Source organism: Mastomys coucha, unplaced genomic scaffold (assembly GCF_008632895.1).
Source record: "Mastomys coucha isolate ucsf_1 unplaced genomic scaffold, UCSF_Mcou_1 pScaffold19, whole genome shotgun sequence".
Classification (NCBI taxonomy): domain Eukaryota; kingdom Metazoa; phylum Chordata; class Mammalia; order Rodentia; family Muridae; genus Mastomys; species Mastomys coucha.
Window position 1 is genome coordinate 1,996,883 of NW_022196901.1, and position 20,823 is coordinate 2,017,705.

General features: G+C 37.8%; 1 protein-coding gene across 10 annotated transcripts in view; it reads right to left on the bottom strand.

Annotated features, from left to right (window-relative positions):
• Cdk14 (cyclin dependent kinase 14) overlaps positions 1–20,823 on the bottom strand; it is a 596,871-nt gene that overhangs the window by 255,690 nt on the left and 320,358 nt on the right. For all 10 annotated transcript variants that reach the window (XM_031379952.1, XM_031379953.1, XM_031379950.1 and 7 more), the window contains one exon: positions 5,528–5,648. In XM_031379952.1, coding sequence (XP_031235812.1) covers positions 5,528–5,648 — 121 coding nt within the window. The remainder of the gene's footprint in view (positions 1–5,527; positions 5,649–20,823) is intronic.

Consider the following 20,823-nt stretch of genomic DNA (forward strand, 5'->3'; position numbering starts at 1 on the left):
AAAAAAAAAAAAAAAGACAAGGTGGAAAAGTTATAACCTTATATTTAAAAAGCTTCTCATTATCATCCCAGATGATAATGAGACTTGGCAGTCTTAGTGTCTTGGCAGTCATCCTACAGTTTCACAATCAGACAGGGTTAGAGGGACGCTGACCAAGAAACCTCACAATAATAAATTTTCTGTAGAAAGTTTTGGTGGGCAACTAGTCCTTAGGTGTGACTTAAATACTAAAATACACCAAATCTCTTCTGACTGAAATCTAGAACCAATTGTTGCTCTGGTATATTATAAGTCATATGGAACTCTTAAATTTTTTGTATCTATTGTCCTTGCAGAATTATTAATTCTTGAAGGTGTCATTCTACATTGATAAATTATATGGTAAGTCAAAATTTAAGAGGCCTCATTAAATGTAAAGGACTACAAACTATGGCTGCCTACTAGACCAGGTGGGTCTTTCTTTGTGGTTATCTTTACCAACTTCTTCTGTTTTGTTCCATTGCATCCCACTGTCAGTAAGCCAGGTGGAGCACACATTATCTGAGCACTGCTTAAGAGCTATTAAATTTAAGAGCTTAAGAGCTGTGAAATTTGACAATGAATGTTTCATATCTTTCTTGGCCTTATGACTGCAATAATTAGAAAACATGCAAACAACATTGACAGAGAGATGACTGTTGTAGATCAGGAATTCAAAATCTCATTCTTACTTGACACTGTTTTTAAAAATGGACTCATTCACTTTACTAGAAGTGAAAATTGAGTAATGACTAGAAGTTGGGAAAATGTATGTCAGCATAGATAGTAGTATCGTGAAAATGTATTCAATTCAATGATTCATGCCTTGTTTCCTTTTAAGTCTTCCTTGAGTATAATTATATAGGAGAAGATATTGGAATAAAGCTATCAGGAGAAACCGAAGGGGCACAGGCACATGAGTGAGAACCAAAGACCCCCAAAATAGTAGAGCTACACAAAAGTCCCAACATGGCCTGAAGTATAATGTATTACAAAGTACTTATTTACATTTTAGGGTTAAACTAGTAGTAAAATAAGACCAATTTCTTAGAAATCTTATGAGATAGTACAGAATGTTATAAGAACAAAGGGGTGCTGAGGAGATTGCCCTAGAGTCTGAATGTTGGCTATGACCTTCATTAGATCACTTATCTATTCAGTGTGTTGTTTACTGCATAATAGGGAAGTAATTTAAAAGCATAGCAGGGCTTAGTTGCAGTTTATGGCCAGTGAAAGTCCCTACTATTACTATTATTATTGGTCAAGTTTTCAAAATAACATAGACCTTACATAGAATAAATTATGTTCAGGGTAGGAGGTATAGCAAGGTTCATTTATGGCTTTTTCTCTTAAAATAATGGTAAATCAACCCGCCTTAAGAAATTTTATTGTATAAATTGCCGTGGTTCAAGACAGAAAGATCAGCAAAGATGATGACAGGGCACTGGATACTGTCAATATAGATGGCCATTAAGCAATATGAAGCAATGCCAAAAGGCTTTATGATACTTAATAAATAGGCAATATTCCTTCTAACACATTAAAACCAATTTGAATGCAGACATTTCCCTATACATTATGACTTGCACAGATTTTTTTCCAAACTACCCAGCTGCTATAATGCTAAATAAATTCACTTTAATCTGAAATCAGAGATGTAATAGAGAAAAGGTGATTTAATATGCAATCTCATTATGTTTGACAGGCATATTTATAAATGATGTACCCCACATCTTGACAGGCACAGTTAATATGTTAATTAGCTTTAAAGATGATGATAGGAAGCGCTCGGCATGCCATCGTTCTTTGCATACTGTGTTGGGGGACACTGTGGTTGATACCACTCACTCCCTCTTAAAGCATAATGCCTTTGATGAGACGATCATTTATTAACAGTAGATAATTTAGTTATCTGACATTAAAAATTAAACTTGTAAAATAATCCCTGACTGCCTTCTGCTTTTGAGAATGTGTATAGCTGCAACCCAACTCTGGGCGTCTAAGAAGGAGTAAAAGCTTATTTAAAACAATGGGCTCCACAGTAAGAGCCACGCTCTCTAGCTGGTGAGAAGCTACAACAGATAAGTTGCCCTCACATCCATGCTTCCCTTCCTGTGCTTTTCAGAACCCTGGGAATCTCTCTGGCTTCCAAGCTCAGCAATGATGTCCCATATTCTGACTTTCAAGGAGTTATGACATCCAAGAAGTAGCAGGCATATTACAAGAGGTAATGTTCACTTTGATTCTGTTGCTTCGATCTTCCTTTATGAAGGGAAACAAACTACCTTGGTTGAAGCCTCAAGTTGTGCTTGGCATTCACACATTGACTTGGTGCTGGAGAACTACAGGAGAAGCTCCTAAGAGTGCCATCTCTGATTTCTATCACATGCTGACAGTGTGTCTTCATAAATATTTTTAGTGCCGGTGGCCATTTAACACTGTGTAGGGATCATCAGTTCTTAGTTACTGCCCTGAACCCCCGGGACAGTAAATGAACTGTAAAAATAGCCTGGAACTCCTGCCACCTGCCTCCCTGGGTTAATATTTGTATTTCTCTTTGGTGCAGCTGAGCCATGGTTCAATTACAATCCCATTTCCAGGTGTCTGAATATCCTGCATTGATGCCATTGATTATGAAAAAAAAAAAAAAATGCCCTGTGAAAGTCCCTCTCATGGGAAAGACACATGCATTTTTACCTGACTTATAGAAAATAGAAAAACAGCTTTTAGAAAATTGCTCGGAATGGCATCAGATTCAGAATGACAGGCATAGCCGAGACATAAATTTTATGGCTTGGAAATGAACTGAAAATGAGCATGGGGGTGGGGACGGCTCAACCCTGACGCATTTGCTGGTTGTTTCTGGCAATGAATAATCTTGGCATGGGAACAAAAGGACAAATGGGGTCCACTATTTTCTATCAGTTTTCCCCCTTCCTCTTAATAACAGACTTCTTTATATTCTACTACCATGTCTCTGTTTGAAGCCAATTGGCAGCTAGTATCCAAATCATCACTCATACACATGGGGAGGGGAGAGTAGGGAGTGAAGTTGGACAGCTTAGAAAACAAACAATGTAAGAAACAAACATTTTAACAAGTTAGAGACCACCCTGTACTTGATACTATAAAGAACATTTTCCCTACTCCACCCTGTGTATGCATGTGCATGCATGTGTAAAATAGGTGTGTGTGTGTGTGTGCGCGTGTGTTTGTACTGTTATATGTGTGAATGTGCATGCATATGGAGGTCAGAGGTCAGTTTTGAGTGCTGTTTTTCACAAAGCACTCAACCATTGAGGGAGAAGGGCAGTTTTCTCACTGGCTTTGAACTCTTCAAGTAGGCTAGACTGAATAGACAGTAAGACTTCAAGCTCTGCCTGTCCAGAATATTCACAGTTGTATATTGGTTTGGGGGCTTAAATTCAGGCCCTCCAACTAGGCACTAACCCAAATTCTTAAACATCCTTGTGGTTTTGTGTTGTACATATGTGTGTATGTATGTGCTGTACAGTGTATATGTATGAATGCAGACACAAAGGTGTATCACAATGAGGCCAGAGGTCAATGGTGTCTTTGTTGTCCACATTAATTTTTGAGACAGGGTCTGTCCTTGAACTTGGAAATCACTGTTTATGTAAGTTGAGGCCCAGTGTCCTGTCCATCTGCTCATCCCCTGTGCTGGGGTTATATATATGGGCCACCATGCTAAACTTAGGTCATCACACTTGTAAGTTCTTCATAATTGAGCCATGTACCTAGTCTCTTAGAGAACATTTTTAATGTTTTTTCCCTCATAATTGAGCCAGAGGCACAGGAAGAACAGCTTCTTATGTTCCAGAGGGTATAATCTTGACTAAATTGCCAAGCAACTAAGACAAAACTGACTACACCACAATTATTTCAAAACTACATTTTATTAGTAGAAACCTTAGTTGAACTCATTGAAAGACTACTAAGTATTTCCTCATGCAGAAAATAAAAAGGAAAATATTTTATAACTTAAGACTATGATATTATTATTGTTTGTATTGCCAACTCTCAATTAACAGTAGAAAGCAGCAAGGAATTAAGAAGGCAACTAAAACATACTGGGTGTGTGCACTGGCCTTTATCCCCCACCTTCACAGATTAGAACTAATGACCTAAGTATCTGTGTTGCTCAAAGATAGGCCTATCCTTAGGAAAAAAGATTAACTAAATAAAGAGCAAATAAACATTATTAAAAAGCCAACATCTGGAAGTATGTGTGATGAAAAGATTCATCAACTCAGTCACTGAAGGACAGGTGGTGATATTTATTCTTGGGACCTTAGAATATCATTAAAATATGATTGGATTTATGATGAGGTATATAAATTTATGATAACAAATCTGTGTGTTTGATTGCCTAGATTCTTTTACTATGCTATTGAAAGCTATATATCTATAACCTAAGATGATAACTATGTGCTCATAAGATATTGCAGATTATTTCTGGGGCTCCACAGAGCAGGAAGTCCCATATCTAAGGGAATCTTAAACACACATTAAGAAAGTCTCCATATTATCCATTGCAAGGAGTCTGATTAGCTTCTTAATGTATTGTTTTTATATGAAATAGACAAGGTAAGAAGCTAGGACTCATTACTGTCTAATTTTTAAAAGCCAAGATTGCTGGGGATGAGCCAGAAGTAACTACACAAAAGGAAAATAAATAATACACATTGAAGCTTTACTGAGGCCATAAACATTATACGGTCATGGAGCTAAATTCTAAATTCAGCAGCGTAATCATTCAGGAATGATGGCTCTGTTATAAAACAGCCACAAGCCTCATGAATTATTTTACTTCAAACCCAACTGTGAGTCTAGAAACAGAAAAGTCATACTCAACACCCATGTATGAGTGTCTCCCGGTTGTTAAGAGTCAGATTCATTCCCTTTGATGATTATAATTTGTACCTCACATAAATGGGAATACACAGTAGTTTGCCAGTATTAACAAATATGGAACAAACATTGCCAGTCATTTTAATTCATTAAAGATTTTTAATAGCTCATGAACTACTGCATGAAATGACATTATTCTGAAATTATTCGATATTTCTTAAAAACTCATGGTATTTCATTTTGGAAAATTAGTATCAATAGCTTTCCATCAAAGCAATTACCAGAGCTTTGTAGTAAATATAAACATTTGTCTCCTAATTCTAGGGCTACTGCTCTTTGAAGATACCCACTTCCTCATCATAAAATAAACCATAAATTATGACCTCACAGAAAATTACAGTTCTGACAGTCAGACAAAACCCCTCTGACCTTCCCCATCAAGAACTATTGGGAGGCACCATCTGGAGCAGACTCTGAAGAGATCCCATTCCCAATCAGATCTGAAAAAGGCAACAGTACAGCTATACACAGGCAAGGCTCCTGAACCATTAATCTTTGTCCAAACTGTTAGATGTTTGTCTAGGTTTGGCCCAGACAAATCATGGCACACAGATTAGATAGGGCACTCATTTCTCACCACATGTCAAGGCAGGTGGAATATTCTGTCGAGCCCAGGAGAACATCTGGAGGTCTGTACCACAAGGTAACCACTTCATTGGAGTACGTGTGGCTAGGGACGGATTTTGCTCTTGCCAGACCTGTAGGTTAGAGCAAACATAAAGAACTTCAGTGGGCATTAAAAGAACAGATACTTTAAATTCAAATGTTCCATCTTAAAATGTTAAGCAGCACCACTGTAATTCAGATATGTGAATGCAAGTTCAAGGTTAGCACAAAGTTTGAGGAGAACATATTTAGTCTCTATGTTCTGAAAACACGCTAATAAATATCAAGTCATTCATATTGCAAATAAAGCATTAGTGTTGTAAGTCTGATAAGATATCACTAAACAAAATCACAACTACTTTAGAATCCCCTGACTACTTCAAAGTTTCATTTTGCAGAACTCTAGTTCTGAGAGTTCCTTATTTGTAAGTCATATCAGTAATGGTTCTCTGGCCAAATAACTTGCAGAAAAGATGTATTAAATATAAAATCTCCGAGCTATACAACTAATCAGCGCTACCAATGTTTGTGTGGCTATTGAATTTGAAATAAGAAAGCGCCATATTTTTCTCAAAGAGCTGAACAAAAAAGTTCTTATGGCATGTGTGTTTCTCAAAGACTAACAAGGAGATGCACACTGGGGAGGTTTACCTGAAAAACCAATGATCTCTACAATTATAAAGAAATGATGGAACTGGCACATATAGATGGTGAGAACAGATATCAAATCGCAACAGGGAAATAGCAGCAGTATTACTTTAATTGAAAATGTATGTGAAATTTGACCTTATAATCATAAATATTCACACACAGAATGCAAAAAATATGTATTCTTTTGTTCTCAGGGGTTTACCTCTGGAATATGATGTTATCCATTTTTAAAAAGGTTTTCATTATGTGTATAGTGGTATATACCCATGAGTGTGGGAACCTTCAGAGACCAGAAGAGGGTGTCAGATCTCCAGTAGCAGGAGTTACAAGTGTCTGAGAGCTTCCTGATGTGGGTGCTGACAACCAACCATCATGTACTAACCACTGCAAAACAGTGTGTTAGTACATGCTGAGCCACCTGGCCACTCCCCTTTCATTATCTTGTAAGGTACACTTTTCTGAGTGTTTTTTGTCAAGGTTGTATGTAATGACTACCTAATTCTCTTTGAAAAAATGTTCATTTACAGTGCTAAGGATTGAACATACACCATCTAGCATGTTAAGAAAATAAGCCAGGTAGTGGTGGCACATGCCTTTAATCCCAGTACTTAGTAGGCAGAGGCAGGTGGATTTCTAAGTTCGAGGCCAGCCTGGTCTACAGAGTGAGTTCCAGGACAGTCAGGGCTAGACAGAGAAACCCTGTCTCAAAAAAAGAAAGAAAGAAAGAAAGAAAGAAAGAAAGAAAGAAAGAAAGAAAGAAAGGAAGGAAGAAAGAAAGAGAGAAAGAAAGAAGGAAAGAAAGAAAAAAACAAGCTATATCTCCAACTTTTAGTAGTTTAGAATGATTTATTTTTATTTTAATTATGTATATGAGCATGCACACTGTGTTTGTACATGGACATGCTATCTACACCTGTATGTGTTTGCCTGTAAAGGCCACAAAAGGGGCATTGAACCCCTGGAGTGGGCATAACAGGGAGTTGTGAGCTTTCTGATTTGGGTGCTGAGAACTGAACTTCTGCATGAATCACAAACATTCTAAACCACTGGGCCATCTCCCTAACCCTTCTAATTCACTTAAAGGTCATATTATTGTACAATGTTGTTTTTGAAAGTAAAACAAGGAATAAATAACTATCTGGCTGTCATTAATAGCAGATGCAATATGGCAGATCTGGAATACTCGTGGCCCATTTGTTAAAGTTCAGTGGCGACAGTGCTACTGAGCGTGGATGGACTTTGGGAGATGGAGTCAAGAAGGAAGTTGGTTCACTGGGTGGGGGCACAGTCTTGGAGAGGGTATCAGGGTGACAGCCTTTCTCTCTTGGCTCCCAGTAGCTACTAGGTGAGTAGCTTTGCTCCACCATGGGCTTTCTGCTGTGATAATATGTCTCAACATAGGTCCAAAAGCAACAGGACCAAGTCATTACCAACTGAAACTTCTGAGACCGTGAACAAAAGGAAACCATTCCTTCCTCTAAATTGACCACCTCTGGTACTTTTTGCACAGTTATGTCACATACCTAGACCATGAGTGTAAAGGATCTTTTATCTGTATTATGTTTAAAGTGTAGTATAATAATAAAATTTTGCTGGGAACCTACTTTAACATGTTCATTTCAATGGCCCATAAAAAGTATCAGTAATGTTTGGGAGCATGAACTTCTTCCAGTTTATTAACCATAGCTGGTCATTTACTGGATTATAGGTAAATTTTAAGATTAATATGACAACTGGTAAGGCAAGGAATTGTTAATTAGTTCCATCATCATTATAGCCAATTATTCTACAGTACAATGTTTACAGTAAAGCGATGACATACTGAACTGGTTATATATAGCCCATACAAAAATGTATAGATGTAAGAAATATACAAAAAAACTCTACTATCCATACCATTTTGCACACAAATAGAAGTATTTCCAAGCACAGATTCTAAGTAACACATTCTTTGTCCTGTAAGGTTTAATCCTACCTCAAATCACACAAAACTGCACTATGGAGAGTGTCTGAAGGGCTTGGTAAGCCCCTCATAGCTCTTGTCCTTAAATGACTGCATTTTCATACAGAAATCAAAGAGCTTAGGACAGGTCTGGACATAGGTTCTGCCTCAGCCCATATGTGGCTGTCAAGTCAAATGTGGTGCCATCCATGCTGGATGCTCTTGCTTTTCCTGAGGCCTGATTATCAAACAGCTCAGACTGAGCTAGGAGAATGGAAAAACTGAGATTTCCTTTGACAGATTAGACAATCAGGCTTGTTATTAAATAGAAAGCGATACCCTATGATGAAAAAAATAAGAGAACCCCAGAATGCCCTAAATATAATGTAAATCAAAACCGTCACATGTGATTGCAGATCAAATGTGAGTTGTGAAGTTGGTTAAGTATTTGTGGAAAATACAAACAAAAGTTCCTGTTCTACACCATTTTCTCCCTTCTCACATACTTTGGTCAGGGAAAGTCACAGCTTCAAAGTTCAAAGATTATTGACTGAACCTATTAACTTAGGAAAAAAACGACAAGGGTTCCCAAAGGAGCAATGAGGATGAGTTTTCAACGTTCTATAAAAGAGTTTTTAAAGAGGGTTTGCTCGTAGACTTCTATATAGAAAATGAGGATATTTTATTCAAGAATGCAGTTTTCTCAACCACTTGAGAAGCTCTTTTATCACCATTTTTGAATATAATCAATTGAAAGCTGTTAGCTCTAAAGGTGTACCACACATTTGTGAACAAAAGGTATTCACTCTAAAGATACTTACATTCATTTAATAAGAGATATAAATCTTATTTGTTTTTCAGGAAAGACCAAATCACTTAAACAATGGCCCATTTTAAAAAGGAATACCTTGAGATGTGACTTTCCAGTGCCATTTCCCCAGATCTTTCTGGTAAAGACCATGCTCTGTATGTGTAAGGTTCGCAAATCAAAACCTGCTTACTCATGCAAAATTTATTAAACTGCATCTTTCAGCTGAAGGAAAACTGTAGGACAGGATTAATTAGCACAGCATGTGTGAAAGCTTTCTCTCTGTGTTCCCTGTCAGTTGCTATGGTTACACTACAGGAAGAGAGCTACACTACCTTTTAAAAAACATGAAGTTCATGGGTGATTATCAAAACTAATATTAATGTTTAGTCTGAACTGAAAGTTGAAAAGAAATGTGAGATGCCAACCGGAGGAAGGCAGCTTGCCTGTACAGTGCGGCATGGCTGCGTTTGTGCACCTGGAAAGGGTGCAGGTGCCTATGGGCTCCTATAATGGCTCTTGGAACAAATGGATGTACACAGCTTTTGTGTTGCCACTTCTAATGAGGGCAGAGCTGAGGGAAAAGAATGTTCTGCTATTAACGAACTACTTTTGACAGTTCTGAGTTGGGATGTCATTGTCCCTGTACAACAGAAGTAAAGGAAGTTTTGTAGCTAACAGTTTTCTAATTCCTTTCCCCATGTTTATAACATTGCTAACTCAGAGATCTGCTGTCTTGTTGAGTTTGGTCCTAACCTCTAGCCTGGTCAAAGAGGAAATCCAAGGACAGTATTCTCTATATTTGTATAGATAGATGAGACAATCAACACCAAATAATGGACACTCTGCAGCTCTTAATTGTTATCTCTGGTGGGTTATAGCCTGCTGATTGCTTTTCTTACTTTAAATGTCTTCCTTTACTTCTGTTCTACAGAATAGTTAACCAGGAATGACATGGCATCCCCCTGGGACCTGATTATGTTTGTCTCATACTGGTTTAGTACAGGCAGGACATCTGAATCAGTATCTTAAAATGTAGACATTCCTGAATTGAACACTTGGGTGTGTAATGTAATGCTTAGAGGCAAGGCTTTCAGGAAGAGGTGGTACATGGGAGCTTTGACATGAATGGATTAATTCATGGACAGACCTGTAAATTGATGACACTATTTGGAGATGGTGCAAAACATGGATGAAGGGTTTAGTGGAAGGGACTTGGTCTCTGAATGTATGACATTTCTTCCTGTTCCCCAACATTCCTCTCAGCAATGAGATGAGCAGATTGGCTCCAACACACACTGTATTTTTTATTGGATATTTTCTTTATTTACACTTCAAATGTTATCCCCTTTTCAGGTTTCCCTCCCTCCAGAAAACACCTGATCACATACTCCCTCCCCCTGCTTCTATGAGGGTTCTCCTCTAACCACCCACCCACTCCCACCTCCCCACCCTTAATTCCCCTACACTGGGGCATCTATCTAGCCTTCATAGGATCAAGGACCTCTCCTCCCATTGATGCATGACATGACAAGGCCATCTTCTGTAACAACACACACTTTGTACCTTGATACCCTGCCTCACTAAGACATAACAACATCGAGTCACAAAACTTAGACTCCTGAACTTCTGAGCTAAAATCAGCCTTTCCTCCTTAAGCGAGCAGTTCCTTACAGTGCTGAAAAATGACATGCAGAGTAGTTCTTAAATGCACACAGGCTGTCGCGAGTGGTAAGTAATGATTTGCTTTTCAGATTCTTTTTTAAAAAGTTCTTAACATGTTTTCTTATACAACATTTTTTCTTTATTAGAAGAGGATTTTTTCATATAATATATCCTGATTGTGGTTTCCCATTTTCCATTCCTCTTCAATCTTCCCCATCTCCCCTCTCATACAGATTCATATCTTTTATATCTCTCTACATCAAAGAGGCATCTAGTGGATTACAGTGAAATAAAACCTAATATAAGGCACTAAAACAAAAAATAAAATGGAGTAGGAGAAACGAAACACAAGAAAAAGGGAGCAAGAAAAACACAAGAAACAGATATAGGCACAGAAACCTACTCAGTCGCACACTCAGGAATCCATAAAAACAGAAAACTGGAAGCCATAACATGTAGGGTTAAAGAAATAAAAATAAAAAAATGAAAAAAGATGCCCCCACAGGATATCATGAGACAAGGAACCTCCAAGGATGTCATTGAGTTCATACTGTATTCGCCATTTCCTGCTGGGCATGCAGCTACCTGTGAGTGTAGTTTGTTTCCCCAGGGAGACTCCCTTGGAGGAGACTAAATTATATTTGCAAATGGTTGTCAACTGAAGATTGCTTCTTCGTACAGATGGGGCTTTTCTCAAGTCTTTGAGCGCTAGGACTCTATCTGGTGCAGACACGTATAGGCCCTCAGTCTCTGTGTAATACTTGCTTTTAATTCTCATTTACAGGTGATGTCTTCCAAAATTTAAACCTTTGATTCATACTTACACTTAGTTCTCTCCAATTATTTAGCATCTAATTATTTTAAAAATATGAATATCGGGAAATCATGTTTAATTTGTCTTTCGTAACAGTTTACTTCTATTTTTCATCATTTATTTATTTTACATTCCAGATTTTATTCCACATCCCCTACCCGGTCTACCCTCCAACTGTTCCACATCCTATACCTCCTCCCCACCCCCTGTCTCCTCATGGATGTCCCCATCCCACACCCCACCTGGCCTCTAAATTCCCGGGGCCTCCAGTCTCTTGAGGGGTAGGTGCATCATCTCTGAATGAACACAGACCCAGCAGTCCTCTACTGTATGTGTGTTGGGGGCCTCACATCAGCTGGTGTATGCTGCCTGTTTGGGGATCTGGTATTTAAGAGATCTCAGGGGGTCCAGGTTAATTGAGACTGCTGGCCCTCCTATAGGGTCACCCTCCTCTTTAGCTTCTTTCAACCTTCCCCTAATTTAACTACAGGGGTCACCAGCTTCTGTCCATTAGTTGAATGGAAATACTTGCATCTGACTCTTTTCAGCTGCTTGTTGACTCTTCCAGAGTGCAGTCATGCTAGGTCCCTTTTTGTGAGGGAGTGCTCCATAGCCTCAGTAATAATGTCAGGCCTTGGGACTTCCCCTTGAGCTGGATGCCACTGGGCCTGCCTGTCACTGGACTTTCTCTAGCTTTCATTTTTAACAAAAGAATTGTTCATAAAATTTTAACCAAGATTTTTGTGCTGATTCAGATTTTTTTTGGGGGGGGTCAACTTGGCACAAACAAGAGTCATCTGGTAAGAGGAAACTTCAATCGAGAGAGAAGAGAGAGAGAGAGAGAGAGAGAGAGAGAGAGAGAGAGAGAGAGAGAGAGAGAGAGAGAACCCTCTTTAGATTGGCCTGTAGTCAAATTTGTGGGGGCCTTTTGTTGTTGTTATTGTTGTTCAATGATTGATGTTGGAGGACCCAGTCTACTGGGTAGGACCAGCTCTGGGCAGGTGGCCATGAGTTCTATAAGAAAGCAGGTTGAGTAACTCATGGGTAACAAGTTAGTAAACATCCTTCCTCCATGGTCTCTGCTTTGGTATCTGCCTCCAGGTCTCTTCCTTGCTTGGCTTCTTGCCTGGGCTTCCTTTGGTGATTGACTGTAACCTGGAGGTATAAGATGAAATGAACCCTCACTTCCTGACGTTGCCTTTGCCACGGTGTTTTATAGCAGATCCAAAAAGTATTATTAGACTAGGACAATTTCCAAAGAAAATAAGAAGGTTCACCTAACTGAGTTTACATTCAGGACTTTACGAGGTGGAAATATCTGGTTTCTTTGGAGATGCAGTTGTGTTATATGAAACAATGTTTTGCTGAAGCAAACACGTGAGAGGATGTTTTGCTGAGAACAGATACATGGTGTTTTTCTGGAAGCTTCCCGGAAAAAGGTCATGTGATGTTTGGATAAAGCAGATGCTTGAGCGGACACATGATGATTGGCAGGGGCATAAATATAGCTGGGCAGACAGTGTAGGACAGTCTGGTTTTGGTTCGCCTTGTTACTTTTTCCTGGTCTTCATTTGGCTTTGCTGACACTGGTCTTCACTGATGATGCTATAGCATTGGTTTACCTTGTCATCTTCCCTGATCATTGTTTGTTGTGACTTAAAAGAGAGAAACACATAAAGAACTTCTTGTGATATTCTGGCAGCTTATTGTTACTTCCACAGACTGGGCCAACTGGCAGAGCCTTGAGGTTTCTTCTGGACCAAACTGCCATTGGTGATTCTTGAATGCTGTTTGCAAGTGAACTGAGCTATCACTGCTGATTAATGTGAACCTAACTGCTGATTTCCTGACAACGCAGACTGGGATTAGTCCCAAAGAACTATTTCTAAACAAGTCCACATCCGCCTTTGCCCGATAGCCTTCCATTCCACAACTTTTGATGGATGGTAGGTTAGAAGGGAAGTTAAAGCATTTAAGAACTTATATTAAAGTAGATTATGAAAAATATAATCCTAAACCTTTTTAAATTTTTTGCTCTTCTATAGAAAATAAAAACACATGCTTCTCTGAGAGGTATTTATTGAAATGAAATTAATAGATATAGTAAGGCCACTTAGAATGATTGGGCTAAATATTGTTTGGCAAACTCATTGTTATGGATTGGTCTATGTATTAAACAAAGCTTCACCTGATGTGGCAAAGCTAAATGCCTGATGTTGGTTATGGAATGACCCAGGTAGTTGTATCTGTTCAAATTCCTAGGGCTCTCTCGCCTTTTGTTGTTGTTGTTGTGTGTATTTGTATGAAAAAAAAATCTAGTCTGTGGTCCACAAACTGGCCTAATTGGCACCTGTCATTCTAAATAAAGTCTTTGCAAAGCAGCTACCTCCAGTTATTCAGATGTGACAATGGTTGCATTTGCCCTGAACAGCTGAGTGGAGTAGCTGACAGATACTCTGTGACCCAGAAAACCACTTGGCTGAGAATCTGACAAACTACACAAGAAAGATCTGCTGACACTTGGGGCAGACTATGTTAACTAGAGTGCTCATCAATTTCAGTAATGCTACAGAAGAAATCCGGAAGATCTTCATATACACCCTGATTCCTCAAAAGCTTTCACCAAAGCAGTTCTGCATCACTGATCCTGTCCCATCTGCACAAGCAGAGGGTGCAGGAGCATTTCCAATGGGGCATGTGTGAATATGCCACCATTTTCACAGCTCACTGGCTTATGTTGCTAGTTTCTGTTTCTCAGTTCCTAAAACTCAAGTGTTAGTATTTTAATTCCATATGACAGCACCACACAGCAAATTAGTGCCCTAATTTGAGAAAACTGCAATTCTGATAGATCACATGTTAATAGTGGCTTGCTATCAACTTCTATTATTATTATTGTTGTTGTTGCTGTTGGTCTTATTATTTTAAGTTAAGATTTTAGACTGGACATAAACTTGTCATATAGCTGAGGATGACCTTAAAATTCTGATCGGGCCTCCATCTCCTGAATGCTGAAGTTACAAGTGTGGAATGTGATGCCTGGCTTATGGGATGTTATGGATCAAACCCAGAATCTTATGCACACTAGGCACTACCTCTATCATCTAGTTTGCATCTACACTCATTATCATTTTTAAAATTAAATGGAAAAGACAAAGTCTGTCATAAAAATCAGTTTTAAATGAAGGCATACTCTATAACTTTTGAGGCATTGGCTTGTATAATTTATATTAACTATAACATTTTGGACTATGCATCTGAGTATATTAAACAAAATATATTTTTGGTAAGAGTGAGATAGCTCAACTCATAAGACTACTTACTTACAAGACTGATATCCTCAGTTAGATTCCTAGAAAGCACATGGTGAAAGAATAAAATCAACTCCAGAAAGATATTTTCTGACTTCCACAAATACTCTAGTGCACACACATATCACACACACACTCACACACATATCACACACACACACATCACACACACACACACTCACACACATATCACACACACATCACACACATATCACACACACATCACACACATATCACACACACATCACACACACATATCACACACAAACTCACACACATATCATACACACATATCACACACACACATGTCACACACACTCACATATCACACACACACATATCACACACACTCACACACATGTCACACACACACTCACATACACACTCATACACACATATCACACACACTCACACACACATATCACACACACTCATATACACATATCACACACACATACTCTCACACATACACACACTCACACTCATACACTCACATACACTCACACACACACTCAAACACACATATCACACACACATATCACACACATACACACTCATGTGCCTGCACACACATATCACACACACACTCATGTGCATGCACACACAGGCACACACAAACACAAACACATGCACATATACACATGTACATGCACACATACACACACACACAAACAATTTAAAGTATATTTATTGAAATAATGACAACTATAAGGTTAAAAAGAAGGGATATAAATCAGAAAGAAAAAGTCAATGTATCTTTACTTGAAGACGATATGATAGTATTCAGAAATGACTCCCAAAAGTCTACCAAAGAACTCCTATAGCTGATAAACACTTTTAGGAAAGTAGATAAATACAAAATTATCTGTCAAAAATCAGTAGCCTTCCTATATACAAATGGCCAATGAATTAAGAAAGAAATCAGGAAACAATGGTTTTCACAATAGCCTGAAAATACAAAATAATTTTAGCTAACTCTAACCAAGCAAGTGAAAGGCTTGTATGATAAAAATATGGAGTCCTTGATGTGCCATGGTGGGGAGGATACACAACGGGAACTGCCACCCTCTCAGAGAAGGGGAGAGGGGATGGGCGAATGGGGCTATGTGAAGAGGACTGGGAGGAGGGGCAGCAAGTGGGATGTAAATTGAATGGAAGCATAAATAAATAAGTAAATAAATAAACAAACAAATATCAAGTCTTTGAAGATATTGGAAGAAAGATCTACCATGCTCATGGAAAGGTCGGATGAACACAGGAAAAATGGTCAGTAAACCAAAAGCAATCTACTGATTTATTGCAATCATCCTTAAAATTCTAACACAATTCTTTATATATCTTGAAAGGACTATTTCCATATATATATATATATATATATATATGAAATTCATGTGTGTGTGATATATGTGTATGAATGTGTATGTGTGTGATATGTGTGAGTGTGTGTGATATGTGTGTATGAGTGTGTGTGTGATATGTGTGTGTGAGTGTGTGTGTATGATATGTGTGTGAGTGTGTGTGATGTGTGTGTGTGATATGTGTGTAAGTGTGTGTATGATATGTGTGTGCACTAGAGTACTTGTGGAAGTCAGAAAATATCTTTCTGGAGTTGATTTTATTCTTTCACCATGTAATTTCTAGGAATATAACTGAGGATATCAGTCTTGTAAGTAAGTACTCTTATGAGTTGAGCTATCTCACTCTTACCAAATCTTTTGTTTAATATACCAATATCTTTTGTTTAATATATTCAGATGCATAGTCAAAAATGTTATAGCTAATATATATATATACATATATATATATTTCATATATATGAAGGCATACTCTATAACTTTTGAGGCATTGGCTTGTATAATTTATATTTATACATATATATATATATATATATATATATATATATATATCAAACAAACAAATCCAAGGATAGCTAAACCAATAGTGAACAATTAATATATGGAGAACTCAAAAAACTTGAAATTAAAAAATAATCCAATTAAAAACAGGAAATAGAATTCTTAAGAGAGGAATTTCAAATGGCTGAAAAACACTTTTTAAAATGTTCAACATACTTAGTCATCAAGGAAATGCAATTGAAAATTACTTTGATACTTCATCTTATACTCATGAGAATGACTAAGATGAATAAGCGAATCACAGCTGATGCTGGTGAGGACATGGAGTAAGGGGAACACTCATCTATTACTGGTGAAAATGCAAACTGCTACAGCAGTTTCTCAGAAAGGTGGGAATCTATCTCAAGATCCAGTTAGATTCACTTACATCACTTGAGTATATGCTCAAAGGATGCTTTATCTCACCATACGGACACTTGCTCAGCAATGTTCATTGCTGTATTCATAACAGACAGAAACTGGAAACAGCCCAGATGTCATTCAACAGAAGACTAGATAAAGAAAATATGGTACATTTACACAATGGAATATTACTGAGCTGTCAAAAAAATGACATCATGAAATTTACACACAAATGGATGAAACTAGAAAAAAAAAATCATCCTGAGGCAACCCAGAAAGAGAAATATGATATGCACTTGCTTATATGTGGATATTAGCTGTTAAATAAATGATAATCAGATTATAATCTGTAGACCCACAGAGATTAGATATAGAGGAAGGGACTAGGTGTGACACATGGATCTACCTAGTAGGGGAAATTTGATAGATTTTATGGGTGGACTGGGGATAGGTGGATGGGAATAGGAGGATCAGGTGTGGAGGAGTAGGGGATAAGGGATTGAGGGAGGGAATGCGGGGAGAGAAACTAGAATTTAGGAATATGGAAATCTACTACAGTGGAAATTTTCTAAAGTATATAAAATGTGACCTTATGATGGCTCCAAATGAGAGAGATGAAGTCCCAGCTGGACATCGTTTGTCACCCAACAAAGCTTCCAGTACTGGGACTGGGTTACATCCAGTCGAATTGCTGGACAAAGGCGTACAATGGAAATCCACAAACAACCAAGGCTGTTGCAAAGAGAATAGATTGTTCTCCAGAAACTGATAGCAAGGACCCATTGATGAAGACAAGACCCACACAATTCGTTGAACAGGGAGAAGTTGCATTGATGGTAATTGTGTTTTCTTTTGCGACTTTCTTCCTTCTGATAGTTTGCTCTGACTAACTTTGATGTGATGGTATTTGTTTCAAATTACTGCATTTAATTTTGTTATGTTTCATTATCATCTCTTAAAAACCTGTTCTTTTCTAATGAGAAACAGAAGGATCTGAACAGACGAGGGGGTTGGTAGGAACTGGGAGGAGGAGAAGAGGATAAAATATAATCAGGACATATTGTACAAGAAAAGAATCTGTTTTTAATAAAAGGGGGAAATAAAAAAAGATATTTATTACAACTATAAGGTTAAAAGGTATAATTGTATGCTAAAGACATGATTTGCACAGAAGGGAAAAGCCTATTGATTATGTGTCTATCTTCCTTGAAATAATGTAATATATACTTACTTATTAATGCATTTATTTTTTGCTTTTAAAAGAATTTAAAAATTAAGACAAATTTATGAGAAAATTAATTTTACATATTCCCTAAGTGGGTTTTATTTTTGTTTTTTTGTTTTGTTTTGTTTTGTTTTTTAGAGCAGAGGAAAAGAATTCTTTTGTTTTCTGTTACAATAACAACAAACCTGGAACTAAGTAATTTTCAAAGAAGGCATCTGGTACAGCTTTCCAGAGGGCATCACAACAGACCAAACTGCATCACAGGGATAACATAGAAAATAATAAATTTGATTCCTTTTCCTTCTTAAAAAGATGCTAAAACCATTATGGAGGTCAACCTCTTATGATAATCGTCTACCCTAATTACATCTAGTCAGTACCACATCCAAGCATTAACAAGAAAAACTTGAGGATTAACACCCAAATGTTTTAATTTTTGAGGAAAACATTCAAATCATAGCAAAGTCCATATGGGTCTTACCACAGATAACTCAAGATTATAAAATCACTGACTGTTAGTATTTATACTACATAGACAAAATTGAAAGTTATTAATAAAAAAAATCATATATAACCCCTTAGTTATTAATAAAAACAATCATATATAACCCCTTAGTTATTCTTAAGGGTTTGAATGAGTTATATCACTTAAAGTTTGCAATAAGCAATAACCAGCACTGTACAATAACACTAAGGGTAACTGCAGTGGCATGCATACCCTGAAACTAACCAATAGCTTTCTAATTGGACTTAAGATCCACTCAACAAGAGGGAAATCATGCCTGGTATTGGGTAGCCAACTACCCAGTACCAGAGAAGTCATGGATCTCATGGAACTCAGAACTGCCACTTTACTCTGTAGAATATAACTCCATAATTCCACTCTAAATATTTGTCCTTATATACCATAGATATTCTTCAGTCCTCATCACTTCGGGCCTGGGGTAAATGCCAATCAAAAGAAGATGTACTCTGCAACTGACAGAGTCTATTACAGGAAAACATAAATATTAAAAATGCAGAATTGGGGAGTTCAGGCTCAAATGAGACATGTATAAAACACTCCTGCAATTTAAACTCAAGGATGATTGCCAAAGAGGGGACAGAAAGAGTATAAGAGCCAGAGGGTTGGTGAGTTGTCTATCAGATTGTGTCTCTGAGGGTTATCAACAGCTCCGCCTATAAAGTCAACAACATGATTGACTGGATACCCATGAGCTGAACAAGGGCATCAACAAAGACATGTGAAAATTAGCAGGAGAAAGACCACAAGCCCTCAATCCTATTCAAAGAACTACAAACAACTAAGGAACACTGAAAGCAGAAGAAATAGTCTTCCCCACACACCAACTGCTCATCTAATACTTAGTAGCCTGAAAACATACATACAAATAACAATACAGAAATCGAGCAGTTTCTATTTATATATTTAGGGATACATATGAATAGACATCTATAGAGACGCCATGAACTTGAAAGAGTATGGGGAAGAGTATACAGATGGATTTGCTGGGAGGAAGGGAAGGGGAAATAATGTAATATAAGATCAAAAAGAAAAGAAATAATTAAATGTTCAGAGAGATTACTAGTGTCCCAACTACAACAAACAAACAAAAACAAACACTAATATCCACAGAATATAATGACCTTCAGGTCACAACATATTACATGGCCATGCTAGGCCTTGAAGGCCCCTGTGGGACTATCTTCCCATGAAGACTGAGAGCTCGGAAATCTGTGATGGGTTGCTGACGTGTGGTGGTCTGGACAAGATTTCTGTTGAAAGACAGAAGAAATGAGTTGGGAGAAAGAAGTCAAAGGAAGAAGGGGAAAGCACAGGGAGATCCCAAAATCTGAGTAGACTAGAGAAAATGACTGAATTGCCCAGAGGGCTGCAGAGCCATCACAAAACACATTCCAGAATAGGATTTCAACAGGGAATTTCTCTCAGCAAAGGCATGTGAACCTTCAAGCTAGATTGCTGGATGTACAGGAGTTTTAACTGCTTCATTTGCTGATTCGTTTCATGGCTGTGAAGGCTTTGGAGAGTATTAGCTAGAAGCAGAAAACACACACACTCACACAATACACTCACACACACACACACACACACACACACACACACACACCCCATGCACTCCCTTGCTTTCACACTTGCATGCATGCATGCACACACACGTGTTCACACATGTGTATGTGCTCGTATAAATCCCTACTGGTTAGTTGACCACAGGGCCTCACACATACTAAGCAATGACCTGAGCCCCTGATCCTTTCCCAAAGGATAGCAGACTTTGTTTATTTTACAGGGTTATTTGCAGACACTTACAGCCTTGGGGTGAATGCCAATCTAAAGAAAATGTAATGAACAGCAGAGAAAGTAAATGTTCTTTGAAATACTTGGACTAAATTCTGTAAATGTTATGAGATATAAATAGTCAATAATCTTCAAATGAACTAAGATGCTTTTATAACACTAAATTGCCATCTAAACAACTTGTGAATTAATAAGGCAATTATTGATGCAATTTAAAGAGGGAAAGTTTATACCAAGTTGAATGAGTCTAATACTTTCAATTTTATTGGTGCTCCC